General features: G+C 37.4%; 1 protein-coding gene across 1 annotated transcript in view; it reads left to right on the top strand.

Moving 5' to 3' along the window:
- Window positions 1–14,604, top strand: part of LOC113176956 (guanylate-binding protein 6-like) — a 37,678-nt gene that overhangs the window by 14,217 nt on the left and 8,857 nt on the right. Inside the window, exons 5-10 of the mRNA XM_026381507.2 lie at window positions 2–198; window positions 1,849–2,094; window positions 4,114–4,394; window positions 5,740–5,952; window positions 8,282–8,384; window positions 8,709–8,902. Of these exons, the coding sequence (XP_026237292.2) occupies window positions 2–198; window positions 1,849–2,094; window positions 4,114–4,394; window positions 5,740–5,952; window positions 8,282–8,384; window positions 8,709–8,902 (1,234 nt within the window). The remainder of the gene's footprint in view (window position 1; window positions 199–1,848; window positions 2,095–4,113; window positions 4,395–5,739; window positions 5,953–8,281; window positions 8,385–8,708; window positions 8,903–14,604) is intronic.

Below are 14,604 nucleotides of genomic sequence, written 5' to 3'. Positions count from 1 at the left end.
GTTATGTGACAGAACTCACAGAACTAATCAGGGTGAAGTATTCCCTGAGACTTGATGGAGTAGAAGATTCCACAGAATTTGTGAGTTTCTTTCCAGACTTTGTTTGGACTGTACGGGATTTCACTCTGGAGCTGAACCTACATGGTCACCCCATCACAGAAGACGAGTACCTGGAGAATGCCTTGAGGATGATTCCAGGTAGGTGAGCATGATCTGGGTGGGGAGCTGACTAGTAAGGGTTGATATTTGATGAACATTGTCCATCATCTCTGGGGTTGCATTGTACTTCAGACTAGCTCAGGTCTACAGAAATGACTGGGTTCTGGGTTATTACTCTTTGATAAGTTTTAATGACTAGAGTTAACTTACCCAGTGACAGTAGGGCATGAATGTTTACAAAGTTATTCCAAACCAATTTTCACTTAAAATAATTTGTACTTTAGCATTTAATTTATGTCAGGCACTAAACCTTTCCAGATACCTGACATTGCTCTTTCTTATGCTTCTCCTTTTTTTTTGTGGAAAAACAATGAGAAAAACAATGTACTAGTTAATTGTTAGTCATAGAATTTCAAGGCAGAATCTACTTTGTTCAGTTTTATTTATTCTCCTTTCAGACATTGTTTTAGTCAGCTTTTTCACTGCAGTGACTAAAGGTCCTGACCAGAACAACTGTCAATGAGGAAAAGTTTATTTGAGGACTCATGGTTTCAGAGGTCTAAGTCTATAGAAGGTCAGCTTCATTCCTCGGGGCTTGAGGTGAAGCAGAACATCATGGCAGAAGAGTGTGGAAGAGAGAAACAGCTTACATGATGATCAGGAAGCTGAGAGAGAGACTCCACTTCCCAGATACAAATATATACCCCAAAGTCAATCCCCCAATGCCTACTTCCTCCAGCCACACACCACCTGCCTTCAGCCACATAACGCCTGCCTCAACTCCATTAGGTGATTAAATCACTTATAGATTAAGGCTCTCGTAAACCAATGATTTCTCCTCTGAACCTTATTGCATTGTCTCACTCATGAATTTTTGGGGGACACCTCACATCCAAACCATAACAGACATGTATTAACTTTTCAGAGAATGGCTAGTTATGTCTTCCATAAAAGCAACTTTACACTCCAAATAGGCCTCAACAGTCCCTTCCAAACTTTTTCAATACTTCTACTGTCTGCCAGAGCCTTCATTTGTTTCCCTACCATGTCATTCTCTTCATATTAGCACCTATGATGATACTGTTCTCAGTTAATAAATTATTCTAATGTATTGCATTTAGGTGGGTGAGTGTCTGATAAATCCCATGAGTTAATTAAGTAGAGACAAATTATATAGCTTACATTTTGAGAGTTTATATTCTTTAGAGTTTATACCCAAACTACATAATCCTATTTGTTGTGTGAATAACCGTGATTACAGTTTTCCTTAACAATGTGTCATCTGTCTTATTTTAGTTATTGCTCTACTATCTTTATTTGTGGCTCCTCTTCATTCAGTCTTACAGTTGGACTTCCACTATCAGTACTATCATACCAGAAATTGATATGTAACCATCTACCAATCAAATCACTCCTGAAAATCTTATAAGCCAGGTGCTGATCTTGGTTCAGTGGATACCAGCCCAAGTTTTTTTTTTTTTTTTTTTATTCCTGGGCACATGCCTCCCACAATTCATTTACAGAGATGCATCACTGATATGAGTTTGATTTGCACTAAGCCATTGAATGAATATATAAAATTGGAGCTTTAAGAAGATTCCAATGAACAATAATTCCAAGTCATGATATGCTTGAGATGCCTTGTCCCTAGTTTGTGCTCAGGGTGACTCTGCTTTTCCTCTTCCTCAGGTGATAATGATAAAGCGAAAAATACTAACACATCAAGGAATTGTATTAGGCGTTTCTTTCCCAACCGGAAGTGTTTTGTCTTTGACCGGCCAAAATATGAAAAGGAGCTCCTAGCTCATATTGAGGATGTGTTGGAAAATCAACTAAATCCTGAATTCCAGGAACAATCAAAAAATTTACGTTCTCACATCTTAACCCACGCAAAGATCAAGACCCTCATGGAAGGAGTCAAAGTCACTGGGAATCGTGAGTTTACTTTTCTTAAATGATACTAATGTGTGTCTAATATTTGTTGAATCATAGTACATGCTATTCAGTTTTTTATTTCTCTTTATACAGAAGCGTATAGACTATTTATCAATATTCATATACCACATGAAAATGTGTAAGTGTTCATGTCATAGGATTTACAAAATCCTATTATTTATTTTATTTTCCAAAACTTCAAACATCACTGGTATGGACAGTTCCTACATATATGAAGGGACCCATCTTGGATGAAATAGAAGTGATAGGGTTAAAAACAGACTGCATTGTCTTTTCACGGCAGGTCCTGTGAAAAGGGAGACTATCTGGCAGTTTAAGCCAGTTCAAAATAAATGTTAGCTTATGAGGCCCTGAAAATCCTTTGAATGCTTAATAATTAGAAATAAATGATTTTTGGATTCCCCTGCCTCCTTAGTCTATCTGTTTATCCTACTTTTCTCTTCAGGTATGTAAACAAAAAATAGTTTCTTTTTTTTCCCTGAACAACCATGATTATTTTATTTTATTTTTATCTTTCAAAAGAAAAAGAAGAATCACAATATTATGGTATTTGTAAATAATCACAATTCATTACTAATGGGATGTGGGCTTGAGGAACCTGCCTAGATCCTACCTCCTTTAGTCCCTTGTCCACATTGATTTTCATGGTTTAATTGCTTTCATCACCATAACCACTTAAAACTAAGCTTTGTAAAGATCTCAGACCATATCTTTAAAAATTTTTAGAACATTATAGTTAGTATAGTAGTTGGGTTCCTCCCAACAAAATCACACATGCATCGAGTTCAATTTCAGTTCATGTCTGCCCTTCTTCTCTTCCCTCCTCCCTTCCCCCATTCTCCTTCCTCTTCTCCACTGATCTTCCTATCACTCACCTATTTATTCATATTTGATTAATTCTTTCTATTTATATATAAAAGTGAGATTCCCTGTGGTATATTTATGAATGTACTTAGCATGATTTAAAAAAATTCATTCCACATTTCTCTATTTCCCATCTCTTTTCTCTCCCTCTCAATTTCCTTCTTCTATTCCATGATCTTCTCTATATTTTTATATATTTAATCCTCCCTCTTTCATTTCTTTATTTTTCCCTAGCTTCCCCATATAAAAAAAATTTTGACTCTTGATTTTATGAGACTGACTTATTTCAGTTAGCATCATGTTCTCCATTTCCATGAATTTACCAACAAATGATATAATTTTATTTATTTTTTGTGGCTAAATACAACTCCATTGTATATATGGAGTTGTATTTAGCCACAATAGGTATATATACACCATAATTTCTTATCCCATTTATTAATTGAAGGATACCTGGTTTGATTCCATAATTTGGGTGTTGTGAATTTTGCTACTATAAATATTGAGGTGGCTGTATTGCTATAGTATGCTGATTTTAGTACTCTTGGATTAACACCAAGAAGTGGGATAACTGGATCATAATCATCTAAATCAGATTTTAGATGAAGGTTGGTATTCAATATTTTAAACTGTTAAGTCCCAGTGAGTAATAGAATGAAGAAAAGGTGTGAAATTGTATGTACTGATAGAAAAAGTATGCAAGGCATGTGTTTGTTTATCTTTGTCCTTTGGACTATTATTTAAAAATATCTTAAATTGGGAGTATGAAACAACATACATTTTTTTTCTCCAGGTTTTGTAGGCTGGGAACTCCAAGATCAGGGTGCCAACATGGTAGAGTCTTTGAGAACTCTTCCAGGTTGCAGACTGCTGAGTTCTTGCTGTGACCTCACATGGTAGAAGGGGCAATTTAGCTCTCTGGGGTCTCCTGTAACATACTAATTCTATTCATGAGAACTGTTCCCCCATTGTCTCTAATCACTTCACAGAAGGCACCACCTCCTAGTTCCATCACCTTCATGGTGGGAATTAATAATCAGTCCATGGTGTTATGTGTGATTTTAAAAAGTCTCAGACCCTTGTATCCTATTGAGTGAGAACTTGACATGCATACCTATTCTCGGCCTTATTCAGGGCTGGGGAGTTTGGTGGAGACCTATGTGAATGCCATCAACAGCGGAATGGTGCCTTGTTTGGAGAATGCAGTGACCACTCTGGCCCAGCGTGAGAACTCAGCAGCTGTGCAGAAGGCAGCCAACCACTACAGTGAGCAGATGGCCCAGCGGGTGCAGTTCCCCACAGACACACTCCAGGAGCTGCTGGAGTTGCACGCAGCCTGTGAGAGGGAAGCCATTGAAGTCTTCATGGAGCACTCCTTCAAGGATGACAAGCTGGAGTTCCAGAAGAAGCTGATGGTAATTAACCTTAGCTTATACCTTTCCTGATCTTGTCCTGGAATAAGGTTGATAGTCTTTGTGTGTGTGTGTGTGTGTGTGTGTGGTGCCAAGGATGAAATCCAGGGCCTTAAACATTCTAGGCAATCACTCCACCACTGAGCCACATCCCAAATCCCTAGGCCTCACATTTTTATTCCAGGGTTTGTATCCTTCTTATCTCAGAAATAACCTAGATTTTTGTGGGTAACAAGACTCTGCAGGCTACAAGTGCTCTCTTTATCTAAAAGATGACACTTTGTTTTCTATTGCTGCAAAACAAATGATCATGTACTCAACAGCCTAAAATAGCATGCATTCATTAGCTCACAGTAAGGTTAGATCCCAGCATAGGGTATGTGGGGGTTCTGCTCAGTGCCTCATAAGCTGAAAACAAGATATAAAATGGGCTTAGTTCTCATCTGGACACCTGGGTACCCTTTTCATCTTCAACATACCAGTGATGCATCCCATCTTTCCTTCCTTTCTAGTCTCTCTGTTTTCCCTTCTGTCACAGCTGGAAAAAACTGTTCTAATGTGCAGATGTGGTTAGGTTCAATAGAGTACTGTTCATTTATTATATTTATCCTGTGTAATGCCACATGTTGTAATCATAGGATTACTAACCATCATATTCACAGACCCGGGGACAAGGCAGGAAGTGGACATGGAGGAGAGAACTCTCAGGTGACAACTTAGTTCGGCTGATCAGATGCACCTTCACTGAAAGTTTTTCTTTCAGACTGTTTAGGACAGATCTTAATTTGACAAAATTCTCGTATTTCATATTGAGGAAAATCCAGCTGGATTGTAATTTCCAAATAGAAACAAACAAACAAATGCACCTATTCTTATATCCTCACACACTGAAACTGTCACGGAAAGAACTTGCAAAGCAGTCAAAACTCTGCTCAGAATATACTTAACTTGTTTCTGGTGGGTAGGTGTGCCATGCATATATTTTCATCTGTAGCAACCCGAATTCTCTGAGGGGAATTTTACTTCAACCAGAATTAAACATTAAACATTTTATTAGTGATTGTTAGGATTTCAGTTGCTGTTAATCATACTATTACTAAATAAACTATAGAGTTTATGTCTTCCAACTCCATCATTTCACATATATTGAGACTGACATTGAGGTAAGAGACTGATTTTCAGAGTCACACAATGAATTGGCCAGACCTGGGACTGAAGCATGTCTCCTGACTCCTTCTATGTTCCAGTCCTCTCTGAGGCGGTCAGACTGCTTTTTCTGAAGGGATACCAGTTGGGCCTTCCTTCTAACAACTTCTTTGTATTTTACTTCCCTACATTTCCCTTCCAGGACACCATAGAGAGAGAAAAAAAAGCTCTCCTGCTGAAGAATGAAGAGGTATCTGTCAACTGCTGCGAGGCTCTGCTGAAGCAGCTTTCAGGGCCCCTGATGCAAAGCATCCCAAGAGGAGCATTCTCTGTTCCTGGAGGCCATAGGCGCTACTTAGAAGCAAAGAAGAAGGTAGAACTTCAGTACAATCGAAGGTCCAGGAAAGGAGTGAAGGTGAGGAGTAAGGGGAGGGGAGAGGGCCAGTATGTAGTCAGAGGGTCTGTGCTGCTCCTTCTAAAACTAAGCTGCCACCATTATTTGTGAAACAAAAGCAGAGAATGGCTATATGTTGACATTTATATAATTTTATATCCCCTGTTAGTTAGATTCTCTTAAGTAAACCAGAAACAGTTCTTCCCAGAGAGGGTTTAGAACCAGGAATTCAGGTGAAACCAACCATTTCTTTTACTTATCAAAAAAGCGGTTTTAATTTTTTTTCTGCTAAAACACAGAAGGTACAATATGAAAGAAATGACTTTGTTCTTGTGAGGCTTAACATATTTCAGTTGGACAAATAATAGTCAATGGTATATGAAGTGATAAGTTTATCATAAGTTAACGGTAACTGGTGTGTACTCATAGTAGCAGAGAATGATGATGGCCGTAGTTGTTAGGAAACATTGAACATTCTCTTCCTACACCAGGTACAGGTTCTGGTGATTTCCTTACATTACCTATTTAATTCTCAGAATACACAAAGTACATATTACTATCTTCCATATTAATACCCTTAAGAAAAGTAGTGCATAGAAGGCCTAATATGTGACCTAAGATCATAACAGCCTGCCAGTGACAGAGCTCATGGGGAAGCCATTTTAAACTCAGAATTTATTTTTAAGGTGGGGGGATAGGGGGTTTCTCCTACTGCACCCCTTCAGATTCTTTCAGCTATTCTACAAGGTTCCATTTTTTCCCACATCCTCAGCAACATCTCTTGTCCTTTGACTAATTGATAATAGGCTTCCTCACAGATGTACTAAGATCTCATTGTAGTTTTCATTTGTGTTTCACTGGTATTAGTGATGTTGAGCACTTTTACAAATATCTGATTAACATTTGAATTTCTTCTTTGAAAAATGTTTATTCAGGTCCTTTGCCCATTTTGTAATCAGGTTATTTATTTTTTTTGCTGTTGAGTTATGATTTTCTAATATGCTTTGTATATTACCCCTTATCAGATATATGGCTTACAAATATTTTCTCCCATTCTATACATTGTCTTTTTCATTTGGTTAGTGGTTTCCAGGCTGTGCTGAAACTTTAGTTTGTTGCAGTCACATTTATTTTACGTTTTGTTTTTGTTGCCTGTCTTTTGGTTTTAAATGCAAGAAATCTTTGTAAAGGCAAATGTCAAGGTTTCCCCCCTAAGATTTCTTCTAGGAGTTTTATAGCTTCAGGTCTTATGTTTAAATATTTAATAAACTTTTAGTTCATTTCATAGAAGGCATAAGATAATGGTTCAATTTCATTCTTTCCTGGCTCTCTATTCTGATCCACTGGTGTATGTGTCTGTTTTTATGGTAGTACCATGCAGTTATGAATACTAAGTAATACAATGATACATATCATATATGTGATAGAATATCATTCAGTCTTAAAGAAAAGTACTGTCAATGACGACAACATGGATTAACCTAGGGACATTGCACTATATGAAATAAGTCAGCCACAGAAGGATAAATGCTGCATGGTTCATGTTCAGTGGTGCCAATCAACAAAAGGAGCAAAAAGCCATTAAGCTCATATTAACACAGTGTTCAGTTAGAGTAGAATAGTGATTAGCAGGGCCTGAGAGAGGGGAAGGGAGATACTGGTAAAATATATAAACATGCAGGTATAGATGAGTAAGTGCTGCCCACCTGAGGTACAAATGTGACTGTAGTTAAAATACTCTATTGTGTACCTTAATGTTACTAAGATAGTAGGCCTTGTGCATTCTCATGACAATGGAAAATGTAACTGTGTGATGTGATCAGCATGAAAACTGGCTTGATTGTAGGAACCATTCAACAATGCAGTCATATATCAAACATCATGTTATATAACTTCAAAGTATACAATTTTTATTTGTTAATCTCAACAAAGCTGAAAAGAAACTCAGAAGGCAGCCTAGAAAAGCTTTCTAGTATAGGAGGTGGAAGACACAAGTCAAACAAACTGTAGATATGATGCTAGTTAAGGAAGGCTAGAAAAGATCCAGAAAAAGGATGTGCACAAACCATAAACAATGGAGAGGGTACGTGTTTGTAGAACTGCTCTTACATATGACTGGGGTGGCTGGTGGACAGCACTCAGGGGAGAGGAGTCTGCTGTAGAGGGTTTTCATGTCTCACCAGAACACGGACTTTTGTTGTGTCCTTAGAAGGATAGGAATCTCTATGGGATCCTAACTAAGAATGATGCAAAATAAAGTCCGTTTTGTGGTCTATTGAATAATAACTTCCTTATCAGAAGACTAGATCTTTGATACCTAAAATGTTTTTGTTCCTTCTTGGTTCCCCAGGCAAACGAGGTCCTTCAGAGCTTCCTGCAGTCACAGTTTGCTGTAGAAAAATCCATCCTGCAGTCAGATAAAGCCCTCACTGCTCAAAAGAAGGCCACAGCAGGTACAGGGGAGATCACAGCTCTCAGAGAGTGGGGAGGTTCCTGCATAGACTGACTGACTGGACAGGAAAACCTTCCTGAAACCAGAAGATTCTTCCTGCTGTGGACAGCACATGCTCTGCTAAATCTGAGAGCAACAGGGGAGGCCAGCAAATCAGTTTTTCATCACATTTGGAAACACACTGTGGCTATCATGGCTAAAGGGAGGATTCAGATATCCCTCTTGCTTTTTCTGAAATAAGTTTGGTTTGTGAAGCTAGGATAGTAGAGCTCAGACCTGACTGTTTTTGTTTTTTGTTTCCCTCCCTAAAACTTTTGTGGAACAGTTGAGCGGCTCAAGAGGGAGGCAGCTGAGAAGAAACAGGAGCTGCTAAGACAGCAACAGCAAGAGGAGCAGGAAATGATGGAAGCACAAAAGGGAAGCTTAAAAGAGCACATTGCTCAGCTGGAGAAGAAGTTGGTCAGGAAAATGGAGAACCTTCTGAGAAGGTTGGAAAGGAATCTGGACCATAAGCTAAAGGTGAGCCTGGACAGGGCCTGGCAGTGCCTGACAGACAGTGCCCTGCTTCCTCAGAAAGGGAAGTACCAACATGTTAAGCATGGACATGATTTCAAAGGGAAACTCAAAAGGTGCATGTTTCACTAACTCCTCATGTATACCTGCATCCTCCTGAAGTCTGTAAATCTCTGAGACTCCTGCACCTTGTATATTGATAGAATTCAGAGTATACAGTGTTCCCCAGGGTGATGGATTAAGGTTTGTTGAGATTATAGGGTGTTCTTACTGTGTCCCAGTTGAAATTCGTGTTTTAGTCCATTGGTCTTTTTAGGACTCTTGGCACAACCATCAAAGAGATCAAAATTAGATCCATCTGAACTGCACATATCATCTTTGACCTGATATAAAGTGGAGGATCTTTGAAAGCGCTGAATTTGCTCCATTTATTTCTATAGCCTGATTCTTTCTACAACAAAAATAAATTAAAGTCTTTGTCCCAACCAGGAGCTTGATAACTAGTGTTCTTTACTAAGTATTTCCTGTTATTTGTTACAAGATCATAGCCATGCTACTTCAGTGGAACTGATAATTCATTAGATCTCACTCTGTGTGCTAAGAGGAATTATTTTTGGGGGGGATTTTTAAATCATGAACAATGGCATATATTAATTGTACAAGTTAATGGACTTTACCATGATATTTCCATACATGCATATACTGTGCATTGATCAGGTCCATAGATCCTTCCTCTAGTCTTTTCCTCTCTCCCTTCCTCCCTCCCAGCACCAATCCTGATCCCTAATATTCCCTCTTCTACTTTCTGGTCACTTTTGTTGTTGTTGTTGTTTCCACATATGAGATATTTACCCAGGAGTGGGATAGCTAGATCACATGGTAAGTTCTAAGTTTACTTTTGGGAAACCTCCAAACCATTTTCCATAGTAGCTGTACTAATTCACATTCCTGCCAACCACATGTAAGTGCTCCTATTTCTCCAAATCCAGAACTTGCCATTATTATTATTATTATTAATCATTATTATTTATTTTGACAATTGGCATTCTAATCAGAAGGAGGGTAGTTTTGATTTGAATTTCCCTGATAACTAAAGATATTAGTACTTTGTAACATATTTATTTGCCATTTGTATTTCTCCTGTTGAGAAATATCTGTTTAGGATATTTGCCCATTTCTAATTGTATTACTTAGGGTTTTTGTTGTTGTTGTTAAGATTTTTAAAATTATTAATCCTATGTCAGAAGAAAAGTGGCAAAGATTTTCATGTAAGGTGCCTCTTTAGTGTTCTTACTTTGCTGTGCAGAAACTTTTTAATTTGATGTAATATCATTTGTTAATTCTTGCTTTTGTTTCCTCTTGTTTTTGTGATCCTATCTAAAACACCATTGCCTGTGCTAATATCTCAAAGTGTTTCTGCTGTTTTCTTCTCGTAGTTCCTAAATTTCAGGTTTTATACATTAGTCTTTGATCCATTTTGGGTTCTTTAGTATACAGGGTGAGAGATAGGGATCATTTTCAGTTTCCTACGTGTGGATATTCAGTTTCCCAATGCCGTTTGTTGAAGAGTCTGTCCTTCCTCCGTTGTCTCAGTTTTGGGCACCCTCATTGAGAATCAGTGAGGGGAAGGTGTGTGGATTCATTTCTGGTCCTCTGTTCTATTAACTGGTCTACATGTTTGTTTACATGCCAATATGGTGTGGTCTTTGTTGCTATGGCCCTGTAATATCTCTTGAAATCAGGTATTGTGATACCTCCAGCTTTGCTCTTTTTGCCCAATATTGCTTTGCCTATTCAGGATCTTTTGTGCTTTCATATGAATTTAATTTTTTTTCTCTGAAGAATGTCATTCATATTTTGATGGCCACTGAATCTGTAGATCACTTTGCTTGTCAAAGAATATTAAGTCCTATTACACAAATGCTAAGGTTGCATCACCAGAATGAAGATAAAACTACAAACACTTCTCTGATTTGGTCAATAGTAGGTAATACGGCTAAATTAGTGAAAATAGCTAGTAACCTTTTGGCTGCTATAGAAGGAAGAAATGTTTATAACCCTCAAGTTAATAATACAGTTTATTTATAGTTTGAGTCAGCAAGGCAGGATAGTATTGATGGTGTGAAGCTATAGGCAATGATTAAGGCTGTGGTTCCTGTAGAACTTCATGATGTTGGAATAAGAATAACTACAATTGTTATTAATACTATATGATTTATAGGTTATTAAGTAATTAATGACTTTTGATCTGATGAAAGAAAATAAATTTTGTTATAATTATACCTCATAAAGATGATATAAAAATGGCTAGGCTAGATGATCTGTTAGTGGATTTAGAACTGTAGTGATTCATACTATACCATAATTTTCCTAGTATCCACAATACACCCAAAAGGACCACAGATCTGCTGATTGGAGTCTCTGTTATGCTTTTGATAGTCATAGGTGGAGGCCACAATGTGTTTTTATGTAAAAGCTTTTATACATGTTAATCACAAAATGTTATTAGATCAGTAGTGTGGATGTGGTTTAGCTTTGCAAATTTAGTCAGCTTTTTGCTGCTATGACTAAAGAACCTGACCAAAACAATTGTAGAGAAGGAAGGGTTTATTTGAAGGCTCACAGTTTCAGAGGTCTTAGTCCAAAGAAGGCCAATTCCATCCCTCAGGGCTTGAGGTGAGGCAGAATATCAGGGCAGAAGAGTGTGGCAGAGGGAAACATCTCATGCTGATCAGGAAGCAGAGAGAGGTTTCCACTTTCCAGATACAAATATATACCCCAAAGCCACACCCCAATTCCCATCTCCTCCAGCCACACCCTACCACTACAATTACTACTCAGTTAATCCCTATCAGGGGATTAATTCACTGATTGGGTTAAGACTCTTACAACCAGTAATTTCTCCTCTGAACCTTCTTGCATTGTCTCTCCTGTGTGCTTTTTGGGGACACCTCACATTCAAATCATAACACTTTGTGATGGTCAGCTAAAAGCTTTAGTGATTCTACTGTATTTTGAGTGTAGATTAATGCTATAGGAAGTTGTGGAGAGCAACAGATATGTACAATAGAAAATAAAGTCTTGCATTTAATTGTTCTGTTTGATTTCTTCACTGGATAATATGATTAAAGTTGGGATTAACGTTGCTTTGAAGAGCATACAAAATATAGTGGCTGTGAATGTTACAATTGAAAATATTTCTAAGGAGATTAATATTGCAACAAAGTTTTTGTAGAATTGATTATTTAGTTGATATTGACATGCTAGAATTATTAGGGATAGAATTCAGGTTGCTGCTATTAATAGGGTGAGTGATAATGAGTAAGAAAAATACTTTAGTGAAAAAATTAAAACTTTCTGCAGAATTAATTGAGAAGAAATAAACTCCTGGATATCTTTTTGGGGGGTGAGTACTGCGGATTGAATTCAGGGGCATTCAACCACTGAGCCACATCCCCAGCCCTTTTTTGTATTTTATTTAGAGACAGTGTCTCATTGAGTTGCTTAGCACCTCACCATTGCTGATATACATTTATCCAAAAATTAATAAATAAAACAAATGGGGTGGGGGAATGAGAAGGTAGACAAACAACTATGAGATACCAAGGAGAGAGAAAAGTATGACCAAAGTACAAGAAGAACCATAGCTCAAATACCTCCAATGAACATGACTATAGATTTAATTCAATTTCCTGGGGGTGGGGGGGTTGTCAATATGCACTGTATACTACTCCTCTATTTTCCTTCAGTATTTTCTTTGCTATTTTGAATGGGATTGTTTTCCTGATTTCTTTCTCATCAAAGTTATTATTGATGTATAGAAGAGTTACTGATTTTGCATATTGATTTTGTATCTTACTACCTTCCTGAATTAGTTTATTGGTTAAAAAAATTTTTTGGTAGAATCTTTAGGTTTTTGTATATATAGAATCATATTATTTGTACATAGAGATGCCTTTTTCCTCTCCTGTTTGTATCTTTTATTTCTTCCTGTTGTCTAATTGCAATGGCTAAATTGTCTAGCACTGTATTGAGTGAGAGAACTGAGAGTGTATACCCTTGTCTTGTTCCTGATCTTAGAGGAAATACTTTCAGTTTTTTTCCATTCAGTATAATGTTGGCTATGGATTTCTTACATACGACCTTTATTATGTTGAGGTATGATCTCTCTATATCTCATTTATTCAGAGCTGTTATCATGTAGGTGTATTGAATTTTATCAAAGACACTTTCTGCATCTGTTGAGATAATCATGTAATTTTAAAATTTTATTTATGTGATGCATTACATGTATTGATTAGATATGTTGAACCATTCTTGAATCCCTGAAATGAAAGTCAACTTAATCATCATGTATGAACATTTTATTGTGTTGTTGAATTCAGTTTGCAAGTATTTTATTGAAGATTTTGCATGTGTGTTTATCCAGGATAATGATGTATATTTTCTTCTCTTCTTGGTGTGTCCTTGTAGGATTTGGTAGCAGTGTAATGGTGTTCTCAAAGGATGAGTCTGGAAGGGTCCCTCTCTTCACTGCAGTGGAATAATTTTGTGAATCATTGTTGTTAGCTCTTTAAAAGTTTGGTAAAATTCAACAGTGAAACCATGCAGTCTTGAGTTGTTATTTTTGGAGGGGTCTTCTAAACTGAATCAGTTTTGTTACTTGTTATTTCTCTCTTTTTTTTCTTTTTTTTAATTAGTTGTTCAAAACATTACAAAGCTCTTGACATATCATATTTCATACATTTGATTTAAATGGATTATGAACTCCCATTTTTACCCCGTATACATATTGCAGATTCATATTGGTTACAAATCCACTTTTTTACATACTGCCATACTAGTATATGTTGTAATCTGCTGCCTTTCCTATCTTCTATATCCCCCTCCCCTCCCCTCCCCTCCTCTCCCATCTCCACTCTCTAACCATCTACTGTAAATCATTTCTCTCACTGTTTTTTTCCCCTTTCCCCTCACTTCCTCTTACATGTAATTTTTGTATAACAATGAGGGTCTCATTCCTTTACCATGCAATTTCCCTTCTCTCTCTCTTTCCCTCCCCCCTCCTGTCTCTGTTTAATGGTGATCTTCTTCTCATGCTTTTCCTCCCTATTCTGTTCTTAGTTGCTCTCCTTATACCAAAGATGACATTTGGCATTTGTTTTTTAGGGATTGGCTAGCTTCACTTAGCATAATCTGCTCTAATGCCATCCATTTCCCTGCAAATTCCATGATTTTGTCATTTTTTATTGCAGAGTAATACTTCATTGTGTATAAATGGCACATTTTTTTTTATCCATTCATCTATTGAAGAGATTCTGGGTTGGTTCCACAGTCTAGCTATTGTGAATTGTGCTGCTATGAACATCGTTGTAGCAGTATCCCTATAATATGCTCTATAAGCTCTTTAGGGAATAGTCAAAGAAGGGGAATAGCTGGGCCAAATGATAGTTCCATTCCTAGCTTTCCCAGGAATCTCCATACTGCTTTCCAAATTGGCCGCACCAATTTGCAGCCCCACCAGCAATGTACAAGTGTACCCTTTTCCCCACATCCTCGCCAGCACTTGTTGCTTGACTTCACAATGGCTGCCAATCATACTGGAGTGAGATGGTATCTTAGGGTGGTTTTGATTTGCATTTCTCTTGACTGCTAGGGATGGTGAGCATTTTTTCATGTATTTGCTGATTGATTGTATGTCCTCCTCT

This window comes from Urocitellus parryii, chromosome 11, assembly GCF_045843805.1.
Source record: "Urocitellus parryii isolate mUroPar1 chromosome 11, mUroPar1.hap1, whole genome shotgun sequence".
In the NCBI taxonomy this organism is placed as follows: Eukaryota; Metazoa; Chordata; class Mammalia; order Rodentia; family Sciuridae; genus Urocitellus; species Urocitellus parryii.
This window is presented reverse-complemented; position numbering and strand designations above follow the sequence as displayed.